General features: G+C 37.1%; 2 protein-coding genes across 3 annotated transcripts in view; both read left to right on the top strand.

The window, feature by feature from the left end:
- Positions 1 to 8,867, top strand: part of LOC132282749 (protein TIC236, chloroplastic) — a 54,416-nt gene extending 45,549 nt beyond the window's left edge. Inside the window, exons 21-24 of the mRNA XM_059784527.1 lie at positions 4,720 to 4,958; positions 5,080 to 5,271; positions 5,924 to 6,196; positions 8,329 to 8,867. Coding sequence (XP_059640510.1) covers positions 4,720 to 4,958; positions 5,080 to 5,271; positions 5,924 to 6,196; positions 8,329 to 8,475 — 851 coding nt within the window. The 3' untranslated portion in view covers positions 8,476 to 8,867. The remainder of the gene's footprint in view (positions 1 to 4,719; positions 4,959 to 5,079; positions 5,272 to 5,923; positions 6,197 to 8,328) is intronic.
- A 7,530-nt stretch (positions 8,868 to 16,397) lies between these two features.
- Positions 16,398 to 22,844, top strand: LOC132284212 (polyadenylate-binding protein-interacting protein 5-like). Of its 2 annotated transcripts, none has more exons than XM_059786297.1 (3): positions 16,398 to 16,564; positions 18,791 to 19,254; positions 22,257 to 22,844. In XM_059786297.1, the coding sequence occupies exons 2-3, from the start codon at positions 18,817 to 18,819 to the stop codon at positions 22,419 to 22,421; spliced, it is 603 nt and encodes a 200-aa protein (XP_059642280.1). In that variant the 5' UTR covers positions 16,398 to 16,564; positions 18,791 to 18,816; the 3' UTR covers positions 22,422 to 22,844. The 2 variants fall into 2 exon arrangements, with proteins under 2 accessions (XP_059642280.1, XP_059642279.1); XM_059786296.1 differs by having other exon boundaries at positions 16,399 to 16,564; positions 18,783 to 19,254.
- Positions 22,845 to 24,707: the final 1,863 nt, after the last annotated feature.

The following is a 24,707-nucleotide window of genomic DNA, read 5'->3' as shown; positions in this document are numbered from 1 at the left end:
GACAGATAGAATTTCAGAGTTTTTCTATATGTTTTAGGAATGTGTTAAGCCTTCCAATGCTTCCTTTTAATTAGTGTTATGACTAGGTTTGCCTATGAATAAAGTCTTCTGTCTTGCATCTAAGTTGGACTGAGCAGAGCTATTTTGGACCTTAGGGTTCTTGTATTGCATATATATACATGGCATGTGTACTGATTAAGTACCCTTAGATTATTATGAATAATATTGAATATTAAACTACTGATTTGTCCTCCCCCAAAATCTTCTTCTCTCCTCTCTTCTTCCCTCTCCTCTTCTCAATTTACTTCTCTCTTCCCGTCCTGCATCAGGGCCCCCCACTTCTTTCGTTCCTTCTTGGCTTACGCACAACTTGATAAAACCAATGCGACTAGACTGATGATGTCTGTTTGGCGTACCTCGCCAAGTGAATGATCTTCGCTTCACAGGAACAAAAATAACCACCATCTCACATTTTTCATCATGTACTTTCTATGGATGATGATGATGGAACTCTTCTTTGCTTTATTTGTTGGATTTAACCCTCGTACTTTTTTATCCAGCCTTGTCTGGTTATTCTCTCTTTCAAGTTATACATAATGAACCAGGTCTCCAACCAGCACGGAAATTTGGCCCTACATAAGGGGTGCCCCTCTCCACAGCCCTTGATAACTGTAATCGTGTATATATCATGGTTGTTAAAATCCCGATCCGGATCATAGTATCATAAATTTTAAATTGCTAAATCAATTCCGATCGCATAAGAAAATTGCTAGGAAGTAGGATCAGAGTGGGACCTGTAGAATTGGGAGTAGGATCGTAGAATCGCATAGGATTGCATGATCCTACTAAATCGTGTTATTTAGTACCCATTTTGGGCAAATTAACATTTTAAACATAAAGCCCAAATCTTTAGCCTAATTGCATAAAAAAAATTCAAAAATCAAAGACCGAACGTCAAAGGTAGAGACGATCCAGCTTTGAGTTTCAAAGGTATGGCTCAAAACTTCAAAATTTTCTTCTATTTTGCTTTATTCATCTTTTTTTCTGAACAAAAAAAGAAAGAACTCTATTATCCCTCCTATTCTTTGTCCATTTTGAAACAAAAATAAGAGAAATTTCAATTTTTCACGACGTTCTTTCTATCTCTGTTTTGTTCTTTTTCTGAACCAAAAGGTAATATTTTCAACTAAATTGCTCAGACAATTAGGCAACTAAATTGTACTTTTCTCTCTCTGTTTCTCTATTCCCTTTTTTTATTTGTTTAGGGTTTACGTTAATTTCTTATGTGATTATGCTTTTGTATAGAGGAAATCAATAAATTGATTTTAAATGTTTGCCATGTGTCTTAGTATATTTTATGTCAATTGATTTTGCTAGAATGTTGGTCGTGTTGGTTGTTTAGCCTTATTCTCTACTTATATCGAAGATATTTGATTTAGAAAATTAGTTTGAATTATTTTCAAATAGTTTTATAGAATCTTACGATTCTCGATCTGATCCTACGATCCTGAATCTATGGACCCCTCATTGATCCTACATAGAATCTCGATCCTGACAACCTTGGTATATATAGAAATATAGCTTTGAATCTTCGATGTTGTCATTTCAAAATGCTCGCTTCAACCACTCTTTCACCTCCTAAAGAGCAAAGTCGGCTTGAAACCTATGAGGATAGTTGATTGGAACATTCTTGGCCAGAATGACCCATTGGACGACTGATGGCAAGAGAGAGTAGGTGATCTATTAAGTGGTTGAATACGAAGGAATAGAGGGCTGACCAAATTTTACATTAGAAGAGCAAAAGGCTTGGGTATGAAAATCCTTAATGAAAGTTTGTAAGACAGGTAGTCTAATAGAATCACGCATTGTCCTTGATATAGACACAGGACCCGCTAGGGGGTTGTTTGTGAATATGCCTTGGTGGTTGCATCTCTGAACTTTAATTGCCTTTTGAATTTAAACAAACTTAATTGAAATTTAAATTCAAATCCTAATAGAAAAACTAAATTATACTTAATTTATCATCCACGCATGCAATAATCAATTAAAGCAATAAAACAATATACAGTTTTTTGCGTGGAAAACCTGATAAAGAAAAACCACAGGACCTAGAACAGGAAAATTGAATCCACCATGAGAAAGAAGGATTACAACCTAGGTTACAGTTTTCCAAAACCCTGGAAATCTCTGGTTACCTCCTTGATCCACCAAATTCTGTTCTGGTTTCCAGGCTCAAGAGCCGCTCCTCAATAGGCTTTGCTCCTTGCGAATATGCTTCTCAACCAGTGATCCAGTCGCAACCACCAGTCATCCAAGTTAATCGATGATAATGGATTGATTATTGTGTTGAACCCTTCAATTGAAGTACGCAATGATAGTTGTTAACATTTAATTACACTCACTAATTTTAAGAATGATGAATGCAAAATAAAAATAAAATGCAGTCTAGAACTCACAAGAATGCTCTCTCTATATGTATTCTTTGCGTTCATATGTTCTGTCATAGAGGTAGTGTATATATAGGCAAATTTGTAATTTATAGAGAGTAGGGTTTGTAATGTTTTAAATCAAAAAGGGAATTGCAATTCCACAAGGCTCGATCGATTGAAGAGGTGGCTGATCAATCGACACAACTCCAGTGGCCCTTGCGAGGGTGTCAGGATCGGGATTCTACATAGGATTGATGGAGGGTCCATGGATCAGGATTATAGGATTATAGGATCGTATCGAGGATCATAAGATTTTATACAACTAATACAAAAATGACTTAAACTAACTTTCTAAATGAAGTTATTTTAAAAATAAATACAGATTTAAGGCTAAACACAACATCATCAACATTCTAGCAAAAATCAATTAACATTAAAAGATATTAAGAGTGTAAGACATGAAAAATACTTAAAACCAATTTCTTAATTTTCTCTATGCAAGAACTTCAACATAACAGTCAAACAGAATTTCAGAACAGAAGCAATTAAGGCAAAAGCCTAAACAAAGAGAAAACGGATCAGAGAAATAGAGATGGAGAAATGAACAATTTAGTTGCCAAATTATCTGTGAGCAATTTTGGTGGAAAGACTAATTTTTTGGTTAAGAAAAAGAACAAAACAGATATAGAGAAAGAACAGAGGGAAAACAAAGTCTTTCTTTTTTCTTTTTTGCTTTTTCTCTCTTTGTTTTTTTTTTTTTGGGGCAAATGATAGGCGGAGAAACTGAGCTCTATTTGTTTTTTGTAAATTCATTGAAGAATTTTGCAAAATAATGGAAATTTTTGAAGTTTTGAAGTTGGGTCTGTGTTTTTTGTTCTTTTTAAATGCAATTAGGCTTAAGTGTTGGACTTTATACTTAAAAACCTTAAATTTCTTTGCCAAGAAGGGGTTGTAGAGCCGGAAAAACCCAGAAAAAGGACAAAACAACACAATTTAGTAGGATCGTACAATCCTACATGAGCAAGACCAGTACAGTTAGGAGGTATAGAATGTTGGGAGGTTAAGAAAAATGTTCATAAAATGAGAGTGTTATGATGATGTTGAGACTCGAGATAGATGTGCGATAAGATGAGAAAAGTTAAAATAGAAAATATTACATGCAGTAGTACCAATTGGGGATGAAATGGGAGAAAATTGACTAAGATAATTAGGCTACATGAGCAAGACCAGTGCAGTTGCACTGGTGATTAAGAGTAACAGAGTTCACTTTGAGTTAATTCTAGGAAAAAGGGAAGACAAATATTAATGTGGGTTGAAATGATAGTGTGCGGTTTAATTGAAGTTATATGCTTTTATTAAAGAGAATGGAAAAACTTGATACAGTAACCAATCTTAATAGCTTGGATTAGGGTTTATATTTGTCTACTTAATTGAATATTCATCATTTCTGTAGATGGATAATACTTCTATAGATAGTAAGGTTCACAAAACAGTTTAGGTAACATTATGCATACGATTGGGTCGGATACTAGTAGCTGTAGCCTTTTTCAGTGCAATTTTAACCATGACCTACACCGTGCTCTTGTACTCCAAATTACATCTTATATGTTCAGTTGTGTTGTTCTATCCTTCCTTTATATATGCTAATCGAGTGATGGTTCATACTATATCGCACTATTTACTTGCATGTCTAGGCAACTTCAGTGTGTTTGACGTGAATGTCTTCTTTACTTTCTAGTGTTCCATTTTGTCCTTTTTCTCTCCTATCAATTCCAAACCAATTAAGCAAAAGATACTTCTCTTTATGCTCGGGATAATCCTTTAACAAGTCAGTAATTCAGCAAGTTCAAAACTTTTGCGGGATTCCACAATGTGACATCGCACGGTTTAAAAATCGGTTTGCATGTGTTAACAAGCACCTGCTCTAAAAGTTTAAGCTGTTAGAGGATGTAACTTTAATATTTAAATTCTTCAACATGCTCCTTCACGTGTGGCCTTCTTTTGGTCCAAACGTGTTTCAATTTAATTATCATGGCGTCAATGAGGTTTGAACACAGGACCTCCTGCTCTGATACCATGTTAACAACTATCTACTCTAAAAGCTTAAGTTGTTAAAGAGGGTGTAACTTTAATATTTAAATCCTTCAACAACATGAACCATGGCTTTGAAAATTAAGACCATTTTGCATTGTAGCTTTCTAATTGCCAAAATATGCATTCTATTGTTAGTTCTCAAGGAGACTTCCATGAGAAATCTTTAACTTATCTCAAAGTATTAAATATATTACAGGCAAACCAGCTGAAGCTGAAAAGGAAATGGAACAAGTAAACAGTAAACCTGAATTAGATATCCGCCTCACTGACTTAAAGCTTGTTCTCGGGCCAGAGTTGAGGATGGTTTATCCTTTGATTCTCAATTTTGCTGTTAGTGGAGAGCTTGAGTTAAATGGCGTAGCTCATCCAAGATGGATAAAACCTAAAGGCATTTTAACTTTTGAGAATGGTGATGTCAATCTTGTTGCAACTCAGGTCAGTTTTGTATTTTTTGTCACTCCTGTAGTGTTTCCCAAGCATCGCTTGTGGCCTTTATTTTTCTCCTGGTGTCATGTTAATTGTCGATTGCTTACTTTGACCTTTTTTCCAAATCCAGGTGAGGCTTAAGCGGGAACATCTAAATATAGCAAAATTTGAGCCTGATAATGGACTAGACCCAATGCTAGACTTAGCTCTAGTTGGATCAGAGTGGCAATTCAGGATTCAAAGTCGAGCTAGTAATTGGCAGGACAAGTTGGTAGTAACCTCAACGCGTTCTGTGGAGCAAGATGCCCTCTCACCTACTGAGGTAACACCAAGTTGGCTAGTTATACGGTTGTCTTTGGTTATTATGAAGCTTTTAGGTTAATTTGAAACTCTGAACCTCAAGTTTTATCATGCTACCTGGTGCACTTTACAGTATGCGATGTATTTGTTTGGCTGTTGGTTTTTAAGACATGCAAGGTGACAGCTTAACAATTTTGCAAATAAAAAAAGATCAATGATATGACAGTAGATTTTGTTCATACATACTAATTAATATATTTATTTGGTGATGTTTTGGAGCTCGATTCAGTAATGGGAGCAAATAAATGATGAATTGCACACATCACTGCAAACTATTTTTGAGCTATCTCCTTCCTACCAGAATAATGAAAATTTCTCTCTACAGATAGGTTGGAGGAGCATGAATGCATGATTCACCTACATGTATGATGTGCCATGTTGCATAGCCTCCACATATGCTGCAGAGTGTTGTGATCTGTTGCCTTTAGCCGTCAGTTTGTGGATGCATCTTATTTATATCTGTTCTTTTGCATAAATTTGTGACGTAGTATTAACAGTCGTATCTAGGGTAGCTTATTTTCTATTAGAACTTTTGTAGAAGTTTTTCTTTGTCCTTGACACTAATTTGGATTTTGGAGCAATATGATTTTAGCAGTTTGTTCCAAATTGCACAGGCTGCAAGAGTCTTTGAGAGTCAATTGGCGGAGTCCATCTTGGAAGGTGATGGCCAGCTTGCATTTAAGAAGCTTGCTACTGCAACGCTTGAGACATTAATGCCAAGAATAGAAGGGAAGGGAGAGTTTGGACAGGCTAGGTGGAGGCTAGTTTATGCCCCGCAGATCCCTAGCTTGCTTTCTGTTGATCCCACAGTTGATCCTCTTAAATCTCTAGCCAGCAATATTTCATTTGGTACTGAAGTTGAAGTCCAGCTCGGGAAGCGCCTTCAGGTTATCTTGATGCAATTTTTCTTCATGGTCAAATTTTTGTCATTTCCTGAAAATCTTGCTTTCATGTTGTTCAAGGTGCTGCATTTTCAAGAGGTTTTTTTTTTTTTTTTCTTTTCTTTTTCTTTTTCTTTTTCTTTTTTTCGAGGGAGTTAAAGCAAACGAATGCACACAACACGCCCCTTGCAGTGATTGCATTTTTTTAAAATGTGATTCATATTCATAGAATTTGATTGATTTTTAAAAGAAATTAGACATTGTTAAAATTAGTTGAGAAAATAAAAAAGAAAAGAACTTGGGCTAAAAGCTGAACAAGGAAGATCAAGGCTAAGGGCAGCTTTCTTTCTTTCCTTTTTCAGCTTGAATTCGATCTATCACTGTATGGGAGTTGCCGTAGCATACCTAGTCTATGACGCTGAACATGGATGGCTTTAACTGTAAACATATCTTCATTGTTGCACTGTGGAGGAAGCTGGCACTAAACATGTAGTGACCATTGCAAGGGTGTCTTGATTTTCATGCAAGTATAGAGTTGATAGAGATATTGTCATAATGATTAAAGACTAATGTTTTAGCAGTCTTTAATGGTAACATTTATGTTGAAGGATTTAAATATTAAAATTACACCCTCTCTAATAGCTTAAGCTTTTAGAGTAGACGGTTGTAATCAGAGCCAAAAGTCTCGAGTTCAAACTTCGACGTCACCCCGGTTATTGAAATTGAAATACGTGTTGGACCTAAAGAAGGCCACACATGAGGGGGTGTGTTGAAGAATTTAAATGTTAAAGTTACACCACCCTCTCTAATAGCTTAAGCTTTTAGAGTAGACGGGTGTTAACAATTTATTTATAGATCGATATAATATTACAATTTTATGGAGGGTCAATATTTCTTGTAAGAAAAAATAAAATCAAAGATATACTTAATAAAATATTATATTTTTTCATGGTTAATGTTGTTGATGATGAATTTCAGTAGTGTAACTGTAACAGTCGCAGTGTGCTGATCAGTCTAGGTGAAACAGGAATTGGTTACCACAATCTTGCATTTCTTTTAAACACTAGCAAACCATTCAAAATCAGTGATAAACATGTTTATCCTAACTTGTCACATTTGAGTGTTTCTCATTGTTTTTTGTTACTATGATAATAATTCATGGTACAAACAAGAACATTATCTAACACGTTATCAACTTATTAAAAACAAAGCAAAATAAAAAGTCAATTCCGTATTTAACAAATTAATATTAAGTAAAAATCTGCATTATCTTAACAAATTGAATCAGAATGCTTTTAACTTATTAAGTGTCTGCATTTATTATTAAATAAAAATAATATCTAGATACTTTTTACTTATTAGGTAAAAATTGGAACAGAAAGAATTTTTTTTAAAAAAAAAAAGAAAAAATTAAGAAATGAGTACCATGTTTAACAAGATCTATTAGAAGACCTATTTAAAATATATAATGAGATCATGTATTTAGTGTGTTTATGCTATAGTAAGTTTTAAAAGAACGTAAAACCAAGAAAAGATCAGCATTATCTCAAACCCAATTGGTAAATCTGAAGAAACCCTTAGATCTGCTTTCTATACCTCTGGAATATGTAAATCTAACCTCTGAATTTGTTTCTAAACTTTATAAAGGAGTATTAGATGAAGAAGAATGAAAAAAGGTGAACAAAATTGATTTTTTATTTTTATTTTTATTTTTGTTTGAAAAAAAGAGTAGGTCAGAACAAGTTTTGAAAAAGTCAGTCCCAACACTGTTTTGGGGTTTGAATATTCCTCAACAATTAATCAGTGGGAAATGGTGAGTTTGGGTCTCTAATCTTAAGTAACAACCAGTTTTTGATTCAATGATTACTCAACAAGAAAATGACTGATAATGATGAAGGCCCTTAGCAGTTTACTAATATATCCAGAAATGATGTATTTCAGACATTGGTATTGATTGGGGAAAAAATTAAAAAAAAATGTTTGAAATTAGTTGGTTGACTTTGTTTTAGAACTGTAGCCCATGAATGCTTTCATTTGGACGCCAATAAATGTTGAATACGAACAGGAAGCAAATGTGTGATTATATTTCTCCATCTTTTCGTGATCATCTAAAGCACTCTTTTTTTGGCTCTTTTCAGGCCTCTGTAGTTAGGCAGATGAAAGATTCAGAGATGGCCATGCAATGGACTTTAATGTACCAGCTTACAAGCCGCCTGCGAGTACTTCTACAGTCTGCTCCCTCAAAACGCCTCCTTTTTGAATATTCTACCACATCACAAGACTAACCTGCCAGTTATCCATCATCAAGGCAGATGAATATTGCTTTTAGGGAAGATAATATTTGCTTATATTGTGGCAAATGTGGCATACGGCCTTTTTAATCCCCCCTTTTGGCTTTTCAGAATCAATGTAGTTCTTTCTTCTTCTTTCTTCCCCCTTTGTACTCGCTTTCTCATGGCAATTAGGAGGGTGCGAGGGTGGCTGGAATTTCTTTTTCTCTCTGTAGATAATATCATATGTTAGAGTGGGGGATCATTCAGAAATGTAATATCATATGTTATATGTAATTCTTTGCTCAGAAATGAATGAACTTTGTTTATAAGTTCAACACTGGAACCTCTATAAAAAGTTTCAAAGGGAGAGAGAGTGTTCTCAGGTCTTGTTGCATGTTTCCCAATATAGCCCAGATCCTATGCTGTAAGTTTTGGTGTTGTAGGGTTTTTCAGCACTGTTATATATATTTTTAACATATTTACATCTTATTTGAACAAGAAGACTTAATGTGTTGAAAAGTGTACATTACAGAAAGGATTCTTTCCAATACACATTTAGCTGAGTAGGTTAAATATAAATAATATTAAATATCAGTTAAGTCTGGTTTGAATTCCTTTTTCTTTTTCTTTTTCTTTTTCTTTTTTTACTTTTTAATTTCATTCACTAAAGTTGAGGCCAATTTAATAATGCGATTAATAGACGACCCATGGGTATCTTCATGTGTGGGTTCACTTGAAATATCAATAGTTGGGGGGGTTGGTTGGTCAACTTGAATTGTTCTCTCATCTACTGGTTTCAATATTTAATATGTTGATACAGATTTAGGGAGAGATATTCTGCTAATAATGTCCAATTGACGTCATTCTTAATTGTTGTTTAGAAATCAACCTAGACCTTAGTTGCTGTTAACTTTTAAATGATAGCTTCAAAATAATAATCTCATATAAATGAGATTGGCAATATGAATTTTCTCCCAAGCTTTTCCTAATTCCCGACCATATTTAACTTTTAAAATCACTTTTAATTGAGTACCGATAGATTCTATTTGTTGCAATTCCAATTAATAGAGTACTATAAGAATGGACTTTTTATCGGCAAACAATAAGATGGATTTTCTATCACCTTTAATGCTGCATATGTAGGAGTCAATTGGAATGCAAAGGGAAGGGTATGGAATTGACATTTTCATTCTATTGGTTGATTACAAATAAGAATGATAGAAATGTTGTCTTTAGTACGAAATGATGTAGGAATTGAATTATAATAACATTTTAGTGTTTGGTTGGACCAATTTAAAATTTAAAATGGAATGAATTTAAAATTGAATTATCCAAAATACCCTATGAGTGACAAATAAATTAAATTAATAAAATAACATTCGTTTATAATTTTTTTAATAGTAATGCAGTGATGATGGAGGTGGAAGGCGATGGTAGTGTAGGTAGTGGTGTTAAAAGGCGACAGTGGTGCCGATGGAGGAAGGCGATGGCGGTCGTGGTGGTGACTATGTAAGTGCCAACCAGCGAGATTGGAGCAAATGAACACCCACCTCCTATTTATAGGCCTTTGGCCCTTCCAAGAACATTCTAGATATGTACAAATGTGTGGCATAGAATAAGTGTCTAGAATCTTCCAAGGAACTATCTACACAATTCTAGAACTATATACAATGTACAAGATAAGTCTAGAGAATTCTATACAACTCTAGACAAGTCCAGAAAAGGCTAGACAACTCTACACTAATTTAGAGAATTCCAGAAAGTTTCATACTTGTGTAGAGAAGTCTAGAAAGCTCTCGGTCCATGCAGGCTATTGTGTCATCGTCTGTTAGGCGTCTGTGTGGCGCCTGTATGGCGTATCCTTTTGGTTACGGGGCGTAATATTCTCCCCCACCTAAACTCGCGACGCCCTCATCGCGTCTTCATGTTTGAACCGCTGGATATGCCCCGTGAACTACCAAAGTGTATCCTCATGCTCCCAGCTCGCCTTGCTATCTGGCAGGTTCTTTCATTTTACTAAGTACTCTGTATACTTAGGCACGTCTCTCTTGCTCATCACATGATCTGCAAGGATGCAATCAACTTCCTTGTCGAAGGATGTGACAACGGCCGTGGGTGCCCTCTACGATATGCCCCGAGTAATCTTTTGTGTCTTCATGATAAAGCTTGAGTATGCTGACATGGAAGACTGGATGTATCTTTAACTTGGGTGGAAGCTCCACCATGTAGGAGACCTTGTCCACCCGCTTAACAATAGGGAATGGGCCCTCGTACTTCCTTACTAACCCCTTATACACGCTCTGTAAGGACTTAAATTGTTGGGGTAGTAACTTAACCATCACCTGGTCTCCCACTATGTACTCTACCCGCCTTTGCTTGGTGTCGGCCCACTTTTTCATCTTCTTTGCCGCCTTGTCAAGGTACGCCCTAGCCAAGTCGGACTGTTCGTGCCACCTTTTGGCAAATTTGTAGGCCGTCGGACTTTTACCATCGGAAGTCGAAGTAATGGCGTTAGGTGTCATAGACTGCCGTCCGGTAACAACCTTAAATGGACTATGATTGGTAACCTCACTCCGCTGCAAGTTGTAAGAAAACTATGCCACCCTAAGGAGTTTACTCCAATCTCGCTGGTTGGCACTTACATAGTGCCGCAAGTATAGCTCCAGGAGAGCATTGATGCGCTCCGTCTATCCATCTGATTGGGGGTGGAAACTCGTAGAGAAGCAGTGATCTGTCCCTATCTTCTTGAAGAGCCCCGTCCCAAACCTACCCGTGAAGCGTGGGTCTCTATTGCTAACAATGTTATGCGAAACTCTCCAAATCTTGACCACATGGTCAACAAATAATTCTACTGCCCTCTTTGCCGTGCAATCTACTGGTGTAGGTATGAAGGTGGCATACTTGCTGAACTGATCTACCACCACTATAATACTCCCGCAACCCTTTGACTTGGGCAGACAAGTGATGAAATCCATAGTAGTGACGCTCTCCCATGGGCTCTCTAGAATGGGTAGTGGCTCCAGTAGGCCTGCGGGATGTTGCTCTACCTTGTCTTGTTGGCACACAAGACAAGTCCTCACATATGTCTCCACATCATCATGCATCCGAGACCAATAATAAGAATCTTCTAGGAGTGTTAGTGTGTGCCGCATACTTGGGTGACCAGCCTATTTGGTGTCATGGCACTCCCGTATTAGCTCTTTTCGTAAGTTGCCCTACCTGAGAACAAATAGTCGGTCCCCTGTGGTGAGAAGTAAGTCATCCCTTTGCTAAAAGCGTTGAGTCTTCCTTTCCTTAGCTAGCTGAATAAGGCTTTTGGCTAAAGGATCATGCAGCAACCCCTCCTTGATCTGCTCCACAAGAGGGTGCTAGGGCCGACTAATAGCTACGAGCTCGGCCTTGCGACTAAGCGCATTCGCCACAACATTGGCCTTACCCGGCTTGTACTCAAAATGATGAGTGAATTCCGCTACGAAGTCCTACCATCGTGCTTGCTTGGGCCTAAGTTTCTTCTGTGTCTGGAAGTAGCTGGTGGCAACATTATCCGTCTTGATCACAAATTGTGCCCCGAGCAAGTAGTGCCTCTAAGTATTGGCCTCGTCCATCATCAGCTTGTCATCCCGTATCTTATGCCCTAGGAACAACAATTCCTCTTGGGCAAATGAGCATTTTTCCTTCTTCACATATAGGTCGTTCTCCCGTAAGACTTGGAAGACCGCCCTCAAGTGCTACACGTGCTCTTCTAGAGTGGTGCTATACACAACAATATCATCCAAGTACACCACCACAAAGTGATCCAAGTATGCATAAAAGAGCTTGTTCATCAAACTACAGAAAGTAACAGGTGCATTGGTAAGACCAAATGGCATAACAAGAAACTCATAAGAGCCATACCTCGTCACACATGTAGTCTTAGGCTCATCCCCATCCGTTATCCGCACCTGGTAGTATCCCGAGCGCAAGTCTAGTTTAGTGAAGTAGCGTGCTCCACTAAGCTAATAAAAAAGATCAATAATGAGAGGGATGGGGTACTTATTCTTGATAGTCACCTTGTTTAGCACCTTGTAATCGATGTATATGTGCAAGGACCCGTCCTTCTTCTAATAGAACAATACCAGTGCGCCATATGGGGCCTTCGAGGGTCAAATATAGCCCGCATCATGTAACTCCTTGAGTTGCCTCCGTAACTCCTCCAACTCTGGGGGTGCCATCCGGTAAGACACCAAAGTAGGGGGTTTAGAATCTGATTCCAGCTCAATCTTATGATCCACCTCCCTCCTATGTGGAAGCTTCTTGGGTAGCTCCTTAGGCATTACGTTCGTGTACTCGTCTAGCACAGCTTGTATCTCCTTAAGCACCTCTACTTGTGGGGAAAGGACTAGCTCATCATCAGGTGTCTCCAGCAATGTAATAAGGTAGTTAGTCTTTCCTTTCAAGAAGCAGTTGACAAGGCTTGGGCTTCCAACTTGGCGCCTTACTCTACCAGCACCATGCATGCTGTGTTGCCTTCTATAATATACATAGTGTTAGCAAAAGGAATGGGGAAGGCTCTCACCTTGTCTAGAAACTCCAACCCAAGGACTAGTTTGAAGTTGTCCATGGGTACCACCGATAGGTCCATGTGGCCACCCTACTCGCCAATGCACGCCTTGACGCAGCGCGTCATGCCTCATATAGCCTTTGCCGCTGAGTTGATTGCCTTCATAGAGCCCCATTCTTTGCTATACTTGAGGCCCAACTTCTTAGCTTTGTCAATGCTCACGAAGTTATGGGATGCACCTATGTCCACCAAAGCACGTGTTGGTGTCCCATTGATGCTTGCCTCTACAAACATTAGCCCCTTAGCTACCGCCTTAGGGACTTCAGTCTTAGCCTTGATGGCAGTAAGGATTTGCAGCGACCCATCTGCGCCTCCTCTTATTGTTGTTCCTCGTAGTGGCTTGTCATGGCATTGAGGGTCTTCTTCTTTGGTCTCTCACCCAATGCGGTCCATCACATAGGAAGCAAGATCCCTTGGGCTTGGATGCTCCCTCCTTGTTTTCCCTTCCCTCTTTGCCACTATGGCCACGACTGGGCTTACGAAACCAATCCTTATGTGGCGCAGCGCCCTTGTCTCCCTCATCTTTGCCGGCATTACGTCCCTTGTCCTTGTCCTTGTCTTTGTCCTTTGGCTTGGATGAAGGATCCTTCTTGGAGCTGAAATCAATAAAGGACTCCGCCTCTGTAATAGCTGTGGCAAGGTCTTGTACGTTGCGCCGCCTTAACTCTGTCTTAGCCCACAACTACAAGCCATCCATGAAGAAAAAAAAGAGAGTCCTTATCGGATAGATCCAGGATCTCAAGAGTCAGGTTACTGAATTCTTTCACATAGTCTCGAATCGACCTAACCTGTTTTAGCCTTCGAAGTCTACCCCTGGCTTCATCCTCGGCGTTCTCAGGATATAAATGCTTGTTAATTTCTCTTGTGAAATCAGCCTAAGTATCAATAGAGATCGTACCTTTACCCATGTCACCATACTTTTTCCTCCACCATAGCATGGCATGGTCGATAAGGTAGAGGGTCGCGGTGCGTATCTTAATGGTCTCATTCGTCATGCCCGTAGCCTCAAAGTACTGTTCCATGCTAAATAGGAAGTTCTTCAACTCCCTTGCTACCCGGTTCCTATCAAAGCACTTAGGCTTGAAGATATCAACCCGGAATGCTACTAACCCCGTAGTAGCTATACCGGATGCCATCGCCCGTTTGCACAATGCCCAATCTGCTCGCATTTCCTCCATTTGCTCACGGAAAGTGCCAAGCTCCCGATCAAGATAGCCATGTAGGGTGGTAAACTCGCCCAACATAAATTCCCGAAGTGCTTGGAGCTCCTGCCGAAAGTTACCACTTAGGGCATTGAGTGACCCTTTGATAGCATTCTAGACCTCAGCGTCCTCCGACTCTAGCTCGTCCATGCGCTAATGAGCATCTTCAAGCTGCCCCACAACGTTGGCCACGGACTCCTCCATGTTTACCAAGCGTGCCTCTAAGCCCGTAATGATGTCTTTCAACTTAGCCCTTGTCATCGGTCCGACTGGAAAGCGACTTTCCTCCCTTCCACGCGGCTCCTCCTCTGGGACATTAACCACGTCTGAGTTCTCCGCCATAGCTTCCTCCGCATAAGGTGTGATGCCTCACGACCTTAGCTCTGATACCAACTGTCACGGACTTGGACCTTTCCAAACTCATGTGCGACTTTATACACTTTCGAACCCCCTTGAAGTGCTAAGTCAACCTACTCAAGTGTGCTAGCTTAGTGAAGACTAAAGCTAGACAAGTGTTTTGCTTGCAAGTGTGTGTAGGAAGAGAATTAGGTAAGTGAACAAAAAAGTTTGGGTGAAAGTATGAATACTTGTATTACTTGAGAGAAGATTATAACTTAGGTTGCTTGGTGAGGAGCAAATGAACTCCCACCTCCTATTTATAGGCTTTTGGCCCTTACAAGAACATTCTAGATGTGTGCAAATGTGTAACTTAGAATAAGTGTCTAGAATCTTCCAAGGAACTGTCTACATAATTCTAGAACTATATACAATGTACAAGATAAGTCTAGACAATTCTATACAACTCTAAACAAGTCCAGAAAATACTAGACAACTCCACACTAATTTAGAGAATTCCAGAAAGTTTCATACTTGTGTAGAGAAGTCTAGAAAGCTCTCGGTCCATGCAGGTTGCCATGTCATCGTCTGCTGGGTGTCTGCATGGTGTAGCCTCTTGATTGCGAGGCGTGACAATATGGTCTCTATTTAGTGTTCCTCACTCGTTTGACCAGTAGACTAATGTATAGGTCCAAACCATTTAAGTTTACCTCTTGAGTTTTTTTTAATTATCATTAATTTATTAGTGTTACACTTAGGACCTGTTTGAGAATTACTTTTGCTTCATGCTTTTGTTTTGCTTCAAAACAAAATGAACGTTTTCTGTTTTGGATTGTGTTCAATATTATTTGGAAGTATGTTTGGTAACGTTACATTTGTTGCATAATTTTTAGAAACGAAAATATGTTTGGTAACGCTACATTTGTTGCATAATTTTTAGAAATGAAAATATGTTTGGTAAAAAAATATTGCAAATTTGACAAAATAAAATATTTAGTTAAAAATGCAATATAAGAGTTTTTTTTTTTTTTGTTGCTCTACTGTTCATCGCTACCGTACAAAAACAACTGGAAACGGATTGTGCTTCCGATTTTAGTCTCTTTTTCGAAAACATTTTGATACTATTCAAATCACAACAAATGTTATTAAACACGCTTGTATATTTTCCTTCACTATAATACACTGTCCAAAGGAAAAAAAAAAAAAAAACACACACACACACACACAATTAACAAACCGAGTCCGCTGCTTGCCAAACCAAGCCTTAATTTTCTTTTTACAATCTTTATTTTTTTTAGTCATTTTAATCATCTATTTTAACCTTCTCATTTTTCATAAATGAGTGATTGTTGTTTACAGTATTTGTTAAGGTCACACTCGTCCATCTAGTACTTTTCCAATTCAACTCCTGAATTAATGGTGTTAGCTAAATCTATAAAGGAATTAAATGTAGTTGCCAAATTTTTTTATCCCAAACTCACCCTCTTTTTTATTATTCACTTATTTTTATTTTTTTGGTAACTTTCAAGAAATTTTTTATCTTGATTCCATAAAATCTATTGATTTTTTATCTACAAGGTCACGAAAAATACTTTGGTATTCATTACATATCTTTAATTGGCCTGAAACACTGATAAAAAAAATAATAATAATAATTAAAAAACTATATTAACAGTTTATCTTCGAATAATTCATAATTCCACACACACACACACACACACACCCACACCCACAAAAGAACACTTACGTGACACGTTTCTCTTTATTTTTTTTTTTTATATAATTCGTCTGGCGTCACTTTATGACGGCGACATCTTTCTTTCTCTCTTGAGAGTTCTTAGTGAAAAAGAGGAGAGAGAAAGCGATCTTGATTTCTTTGGACTCAAGCGATATCACAAGACTAGGGTTACACAGTTTCCGATCGATTGCTGTTCATTCGTCACTACATCATCGGTCTCCGCATGTGAGTTTTCGTTTCATTCGCATTCGTATCAATCTCACTATCACTGCGATCATCTCTCTTACTATGGCTTCATCTCTGTTAAACTCGATCGCTTTGGTTTCATTCCATATATTTTCTCTGTGAAATTTGAAATTTGGAGTCTTATTTGGGGATAAAACCTAATTTCATTAGAATGACACTAGTTTTCAATCGGTTGTTTGATATATATACGCATTCACGCACAAACATTTTCTGTATATTTCTTGTTTTCTTGCGAGCCTATGGATTAATTGCTAGGTATGAAGTGGTGCATTTTTATTTAGGAAAGAATAATTAAGATTACTCTGCTGTTTGTCAAGGTCGGAAAAGGGCGTGATGAAGCTTAACTCTATTTTTATTGTCGTATCATGGTTTACTTTGTGTATATACATTTTCTTGAGATCCTCAAGCCAGGAGTTATCTGGCGTTTATCTATGAAAGCTGTAATGGAAAACTAGTACTTTGAGTAATTTTTGCAATACTTTCTGGCTGTGAGTTATCTTTACTACACTATCTCCCCAAGTTTCATTTTTAATATTTTCTGTGAAATTTGAATTTCGATTTTGCGTCTTTATGAACATCAAGATCATCATTTCTGATTTGAGTATGAATCTATTTCATAAGAAAATATTAAAGAATGAAACTAGTTTTTAATTGGTTCCATGCACGCACACAAATCACACTAATAGGCACACGTGAACTTTCTGTTTTCTTTTTTTATAATATATTTGGTTTTCTCATGAGTATATGAACTCTGCATTAAAGCTGCATTTTTTTTAAAAGAAAGAAAAATTAAGAATTCTTCGCTTGAAGTTGATACATAAGTCCTTTGTAGGGATATAATTGCTTATATGTGATTTTATAATTTTAGCTATTTATCATATTTTATAATTTTAGCTATTTATCATTCTTCTTTCAAAGCTTAGGTTAGTAAGACCTTAAATTTTTTTTTTCCTTGACAAAGTAGTCTAATTCTTTTGAAAGATTACGTTTTTTTCTACTCAATTAGGGGTTGTCATAGGTCGGAAAGGGGTTTGATGAGGCTTACCTCTATTTATTTTGCTATATTATTTTTTACTGTTGGTTGAAGTTGGTTTTTCATAAACGTTTTTTTGAGCCCCTCAAGCTAGGAGTTCCAAGTTTTTTATTTTCAGTAGCTGTAATAAAAGACTAACCTCTGAGTAATTTGTAGTACTTTACAGTCATCTTCTTGTTGTATGGAAATTTAACTGAAATAGGAAAATTCTAACATGAGTTTTGTAATTATGGTTGAGATAAATAGAACCTTAGATTCCGAAATTCATGCTACCTAGTATATTCTATTGCTTTTTTTGGTTCAAGTCTTGAAAGTTGAAAGACATGCTGAAACTGATTGCTGTGAGTTTTTTTCCCCCCTGGATATTTGGTGCTCATGTTGTTCATGGGTGACATGGAGAAATGCACTCAGATATATATATATTCCATGGGAAATTGTTTCTGCTTCTGTACTCTAATTATGACTAGAATTATGTTTGGTTACTGAAAAAAGGAGGAAGTAGAAAGAGAACATTTGATGCTCATGTTACTTGTCATTTGGTCTTGGAGAAGAAAGAAACCTTTACTACGCCAATTAGCTTCATTGGCTGAGTATGTTGAACACTTGAACGTTATCAGGATGAAATTTAAGATTGAATATGCTAATACATCTTCTTCACCTGTGTTTACTGGCTACTCAGTGGACACTGAAATTCGGTGTTCTATTTATTTCTGGAAAACATGGAATCAACTTATGTGTGTAGCTTTTTGAATGTATTTTATGTCCATAGAACATTGTCGTATGCCTTTGAGCGACTTGGAAATTATATGATGGAGGTGTTTTTTCCTGATTAGTCTTCTCTTTCATTAAACAGAATCTTTACTTATCAAAAAAAAAAAAAAAATTAACAGAATCTTTGATTAATTGTTTTTGAGTGTCAAGTAAGCAAGGCACGACCATTACCGGACAGTTGTCAGTACATTCCTGGTTTTGTTAATTCTTTTAAACTCAGAAGACTATATTGGGAAGAGCTGTCCCTTTTTTTTTTTTAGGTAGCTTTAGCAGATCCAACCTTATGGGAGACACTTTGCATTTTTTTATTTAGTCTCAAAACTTATGGAGTTTAAAATAGATTATTCAGTGGATTTATTACACCTGCTAAGGTAGACTTTTCTGTTTTTGAAGCCTTTCAGCAGTTGTCTGTATATAAACTGGGGCAATGAAGACTGGAACATCTTCTTTGAATCCCTATGCAGCATCGTACATACCACTCTCCCAAAGAGGGGCACCTGATGGAAACAAGGATTATAAGTTGACAGCAGAACACTCTAAGAATGGCAATGAGACCATCTGGTTGGGACTTCATTCTGAGGATACAACACAAAACCAGCTCCAGAGCAAAGTTTCTCAAAACTATGATGCCTATGGAATATTGGACTCTAAACTGACGGCCCATTCTGCTAGTGCTTCGTATGGTTCATTATCACATAACCCGAGTGAGATGATAGAAAAGCAGATCCTAGATGAGGAGTTTGACATGGGATTGGCATATCTCCAAATGACATTTCCTGGCATATCTGATGAGTCTCTTTCTGATGTCTATTTGGCAAACAACGGTGATTTGGAGGCCACAGTTGACATGTTGAATCATCTTGAGGTAGAGCTTATTATCTGTTAAATCTTGACCTCACTGAAAATGCTACAGTCAACAAATATTGTGATCAAAGTGGGACTTGTTTACTGTTTCTTTTGATTTGGTTTCTGAGACTTCTCACCTTAAATTTTATTACCTGTCAATCTGACATGACATCACCTGTCCTGTTATTAAGCATCCTACTGTTGTTTTACTAGAAGGTGAAGTGTGTAATGCTTCAATAAAGAGGTCATGTTAAATACTCTTTTCTGTAATCAGGATTAAACTGATTTAACTTTCTGAAGAATCAGCATGGTTATAAAAATCACGATTTGGGTCTTAACCTACGTTTTTACGATCCAAACTACTGAATTGATCACTATTTAAATTTTTGTTTCCCCCTTTTTTAAATTTTTTCTTTTGGTTGGTCATTATACTGTTATATGTAACACAGAAGGTGGACAAATTTTTGCTTTAAAAACAATTCAACCAATTGAGTTCAATCTCCATCTATTTCTCTTTGCAGCTCAATAAGTTTGCTTCAAACCTGTCAATCTTTCATCTATTCAAATCTTTAGTACTTACTTTTGTATATTTAAAAAGATTTTCATATAATGTATGATCGTAAATGATTTTTTTAATTTTATATTTTAAATCTGATATTGGTAATGTGCTATCATAATTAGTTTTATATATCAGCCATTTTTTATACAAGTATTTTGTTTATCCATGTGAGGGATAATGTGCTCCAAAATTATTAGGGAGAGTTGGAGGTTTATGTGCTTTAAATACTTGCCTAATTCTTTTATATTTTTATTCATGAGTCTTGGGGCTTTTTTTAATGTACAAATATTTTAGTATTCTTTCTCACATTGTAGAATCTTACAATTCTCGATCCAATCTTGAGGACCCCAAATCGTTCCAATGTAGGATCCCAATTTTAATAAACTTGAGACACAGGAGGATTTTTTCTTTACCAATTGTTTTTTATTTTTCCCTTGGGCTTTTTTTTTTCTTGATAATTGCTTCAAATTGCAGGCTCCATGTTTCATTTCTAACTTATTGAGGTTTTGATTTTAGTTTTGTTTTTCTCATTCTTGAAAATCGACTTGTGCCTTGAATTTCTATGCCTGTTCCTTATACTTTGTTTGTAGATTTCTGCAATTCTTTTGTTGGATTATATATGTAACCAGTTAATCTTAATCACTAGAGAACCCTGTTTGATGTCATCTATTTTTGCCCCTCTAATATTGTAAAAGAGTAGATTATTTGCAAATTGGTGTTTATCACTTTTGGTTCATCTAATTTGTTAGAGAAGTCTTTTTAAATTTTCTTTCTTCCTTTGATATTATAGTTAGTAGAACTTTGAAGTGGAAGCATCATATTTAATGAAAATTTGGATGGAAGAAAATTTTGTTGTCGCTGGTAGAATTCATTTTGGTGCTTGCTTAAACATGTGATTTATCTTCTAAAAGTTTCTGATGAAACTCTTTAAGCCAAAGCACAATAGTCAGAAAAAAAAAAAAAAAAAAAAAAAATCTAAATTTTGATATTTCATAAAATAAAATAAAATAAAATAAATTTCAAATGTTGGCTGAATTACCAATTTTGCTCATATATTTTGTTCTATTTTTATTCTTTGGTTAGAAAAAATTATCAGAATTTCTTATATATATATATATATATATCCTTTATATTATCATTCAATCTTTTCAAGATTCATCTCGGAATCTGAATAATATCTATCAGACATAATAGTTGTTACTCTGCTGGGTATATGGATGTCATTAGGCAGCACCAATGAGATGGTTTGGAAAAAGCATCTACTCCCAGCTTTTCATGAAAGTAATTTGGACCCATTTGAAAAAAAAAATTAGATAAGTATTTCCTGGAAGTTATGTTTCCTAGCTATATATGCATATATAATTAGACGAATATGTCTATTGGTCATGTTATATGTATAAGGGATTCATTTTGGACAAAATTTTCTGTGTTTTCTGGAAGGGGATTCATTTTGGACACTGTGATTGATAATTAAAATAATTGACGGATAAAAATTTAAATACATTGACTAGGAGATATGCACCACTGCATGATTAGCATACATTCTGGACCATTAGACGTCTTCCTTGTTGGTCACTAGTGATCATTTTCCCTGGGTGTTCCAAACTCACCCTGAGGTGCCATTAATTTAATGGGAAAACGGTTCCTATGGTTGTGTGTGCTTGTCTTCCTAGCAGCCTTTTTTTTTTTCCCCGGTTCAAAATCCGTTTCCCTCATACATTTTATTTTTGTTATAGGGGTAATATTCTTTATATGAATTTGGGTTGAAGTCTTATCTTTATTATTGACCACCGTGAAGAGAGTTATCTCATCTGCATTCACCATGATTATTCCTGTTTGAGGCCAATTTCACATTCTTAATTGTCTAGTGATGTTTATATAGAAACAAATGAAACCTTGGATTGGAAGAATGGAAAAAAGTTTTAAATACATCGATACCCATATCCTTGTAATTGTATCGGGTGTGAATGCAAGTGTTTGATCTCCTGGAATTCTGAAATCTTAATTATGGAGACTCGACTTGAAATGTATTAAAAAGTTGAGTACTGCCTAGAGATATATGTGCATATATACATGCAATATTTGTTATATAATAAGTATTTAGCGATAGGGGTGTTTAATACTGTTCATTCTACTTGTAGGTAGAATATTATTTTTTACGATGTTTAATATTTATACATTTTCATCTTTTTCCTCAAAGCAACTAACGTATAAAAAAAAACAAAAGGCCGGTCGCAGGGTTGGAGCATTGGAGCTGTAAATGTTTTCCAGCATTGGATCTGGCATTAAATCTCACTGCAAATAACAAATAAATTATGGATATTAGTTTGACCTTTATAAAGTATTGAATTTTTTATTTATTTTTAAATGAGAATAAAGTTGCAGGTAGAGCGTTAACATTTTATAATATTTTCAGATTTAATTCTGATCATCATAAGAAGCTGATTGTTTCTGTTGTACAGATGTACACTGTGGATTCTGATGAAGATATCCCAGGCAGCTCAAAATCTGTTGATGTCTCAGAACCGGGGTCTTCTAGCAAGGCAGCTGCATCTTTGAAATTGAAGAAGTTGGCAGGTGAAGTAGGTGGCTCATCTGGTTCCTCGGACTCGGCCCTTGTCAGCTGATTGATTGACTCTGCAGAAAATGATTTCAATAAACTTTCTTTGCGCTTCTTACTTTTGTGGATACAAAGCAAGAGTTCTTTGGTTAGTTGGATTCTAAGGTACATATAGTTTTTGTTTGTGGTTGTATAGTTCTTAGTTTGCTTAAAAACTCTCTTTTGCTTCATGGATTCTGGTTGAGGAAGCTCAACAGGCTCTTGAGCTGTTTTATCTAGCAAAATGTTACAATTTTAGGAAACTGAAAATGATTTGTGGTTGTTGACAAGATAGATTCCGTCTTCTTACGTGATTGAATTTGCTACCGTGTAAAGATGAGATTGATGTTCATCAAGTTGGATGCTGTACGTCGATATATGATTGTGCGAAACCTGCGCGTCGCATTGCCCTAACTCGTTAAATCTGTTTTTTCTTGGTGGAACTTTGCAATCTCTTGTTATATCATTATCTCTGTTAGCTCAATCAGCATGTGATGTTCTTATGGTGATCGCTCGGCTGAATGTGTCTTGAGTCTTGATTGTTGAGTGATATATATATATATATATATATATATATATATATAATTGATTATACTGGATGGCTGTTAGGTTTTGGGGGTGCAGTTTGGCACTTGTTTAACAGTAGTGGGTATTGGGTTGATAGTTTAGGGGGTATTTTGCTGAATGAAACAGAGGTCATGAGTGTGGCCAAGAATGTTGCCTTCTTCTCATGACTAACACAGAGATCCGTGAATGTGTGGGGATATTATATATTAAACTCGACATGGAAAATGGAACATGCAAAATAGAGTTCCAATTGACCATATTGTCAACAGTATGTGAATACTGTGTGTTTGTGTGTGAATCCAGGAGACGCTCAACGTCAACTTCCTTAGCCCTGCCCCTCTCCCACTAAGCCTAACCGAAAAAGGTATACCTTCGAGCATTTGCAGAGAGGCAAGAGCTTTAGAGAGAGAGAGAGAGACCCAGGGCAGTGCAGGGATATTTATCCTTTAGAGAAAATGGTATGAAAGAAGAAATAGTGATACATATAATGGTTATAATGGTCTTTCTACTTTTTATTCAGCTTGGCCTTTTGACGTGACAAGAAGAAGATAGTATATGTATATGAGAATAAAATTCACTTGTTAACATGTTTGGCATATGTCAATGTAATTATTCAATGTGTGGCGCCGCCGCACCGGGGGGGTTGGGGGTGGGGTTGGTTGCTTTCAAAATGGAATTCCATAATGAAGTGAGGAAAAGAAAACAAAACGGACAGAAAAGGGGAACGGAACGGGCCCCCCGGAGAGTGGTTGAAACCAGACCTACCCTCTGTCATCCAATAATATCGCATCATCTCTGTCATGCCCTCTCCTCTGAACCAGCCGTGGCGGCACCACCACTAGCACAGATGCGGTGTTGCCATTCCCACTATCCCCATAACCACCACCACCATCCCCATCCAACATCCAACAACGGCACCACCACCACCTTCTCCAACCCCATAACCACCATTATCTCCGTCGAACGCACACGCGCTGATCCGCGGAGAACCAGAACCAAAATGCGGAGGCTGCACCTCGCGGAGGCCAAAATCGAGTCCCCCGCCGCCGTCACTCTTTAACTCCTTCGTCTTCCTCCCTATACCGACCAACGCTGCCTCGCCATTTTCTCTCGCGACGTCCAGCGCCACCTCTCACCGATTCATCGCCTTGTCACACATTTGTACAGAGATGGGATGAGGGAGATAGAGAGTTGTTGATTGTACAAAGTGTTGGTGGTGGCGGTTGTAGGGGTGGGCATGGCGGTATGGTTGGTCTCTTGCGGCAGTGGCGGCGTTTAGGGTTAGGGATGGCAGCGAAGTTGGTTCTCGTAGTGGCAGGAAGGATATGATAAATTACATGAATACCCTCCTTTGGCAGATTTCATAGGGTTATTTTTATCCTATGCATACACACGTATGGGTTTCTTGAGAGAGAGTAAAATTCAGGGGTGTTTTTGCAGTTTACCCCATATAATATTATACGGAGTAATACACACACAGATGTAGAGAGATAGAGCAAGACAGATAAAGAGGGACAGGGGAGGAGAAAGAAGAAAGAGAATAGAGATGGGAGGGGAAGAGAGAGAAGGAGACGGACTTCTTCTGACCCTTTGCTTTCCTCGAGGTATGCATGCAACACACACAATGTGCGATTCGCTGTGTGTGTCTATATAGTAATGTTCCTCTATCTGGGTTTTTTAGATCCGTGAAATTTCTATATTTAAATGATTATGTTTCATTACATTGTCTCTTTGTGCATTATGTACT

This window comes from Cornus florida, unplaced genomic scaffold (assembly GCF_030987335.1).
Source record: "Cornus florida cultivar Cherokee Brave unplaced genomic scaffold, ASM3098733v1 CherokeeBrave_3.0.0_Hap2_Chr11, whole genome shotgun sequence".
NCBI lineage: Eukaryota > Viridiplantae > Streptophyta > Magnoliopsida > Cornales > Cornaceae > Cornus > Cornus florida.
The sequence above is the reverse complement of the archived record's forward strand: the minus strand, read 5'-3'. Positions and strand labels throughout refer to the sequence as shown.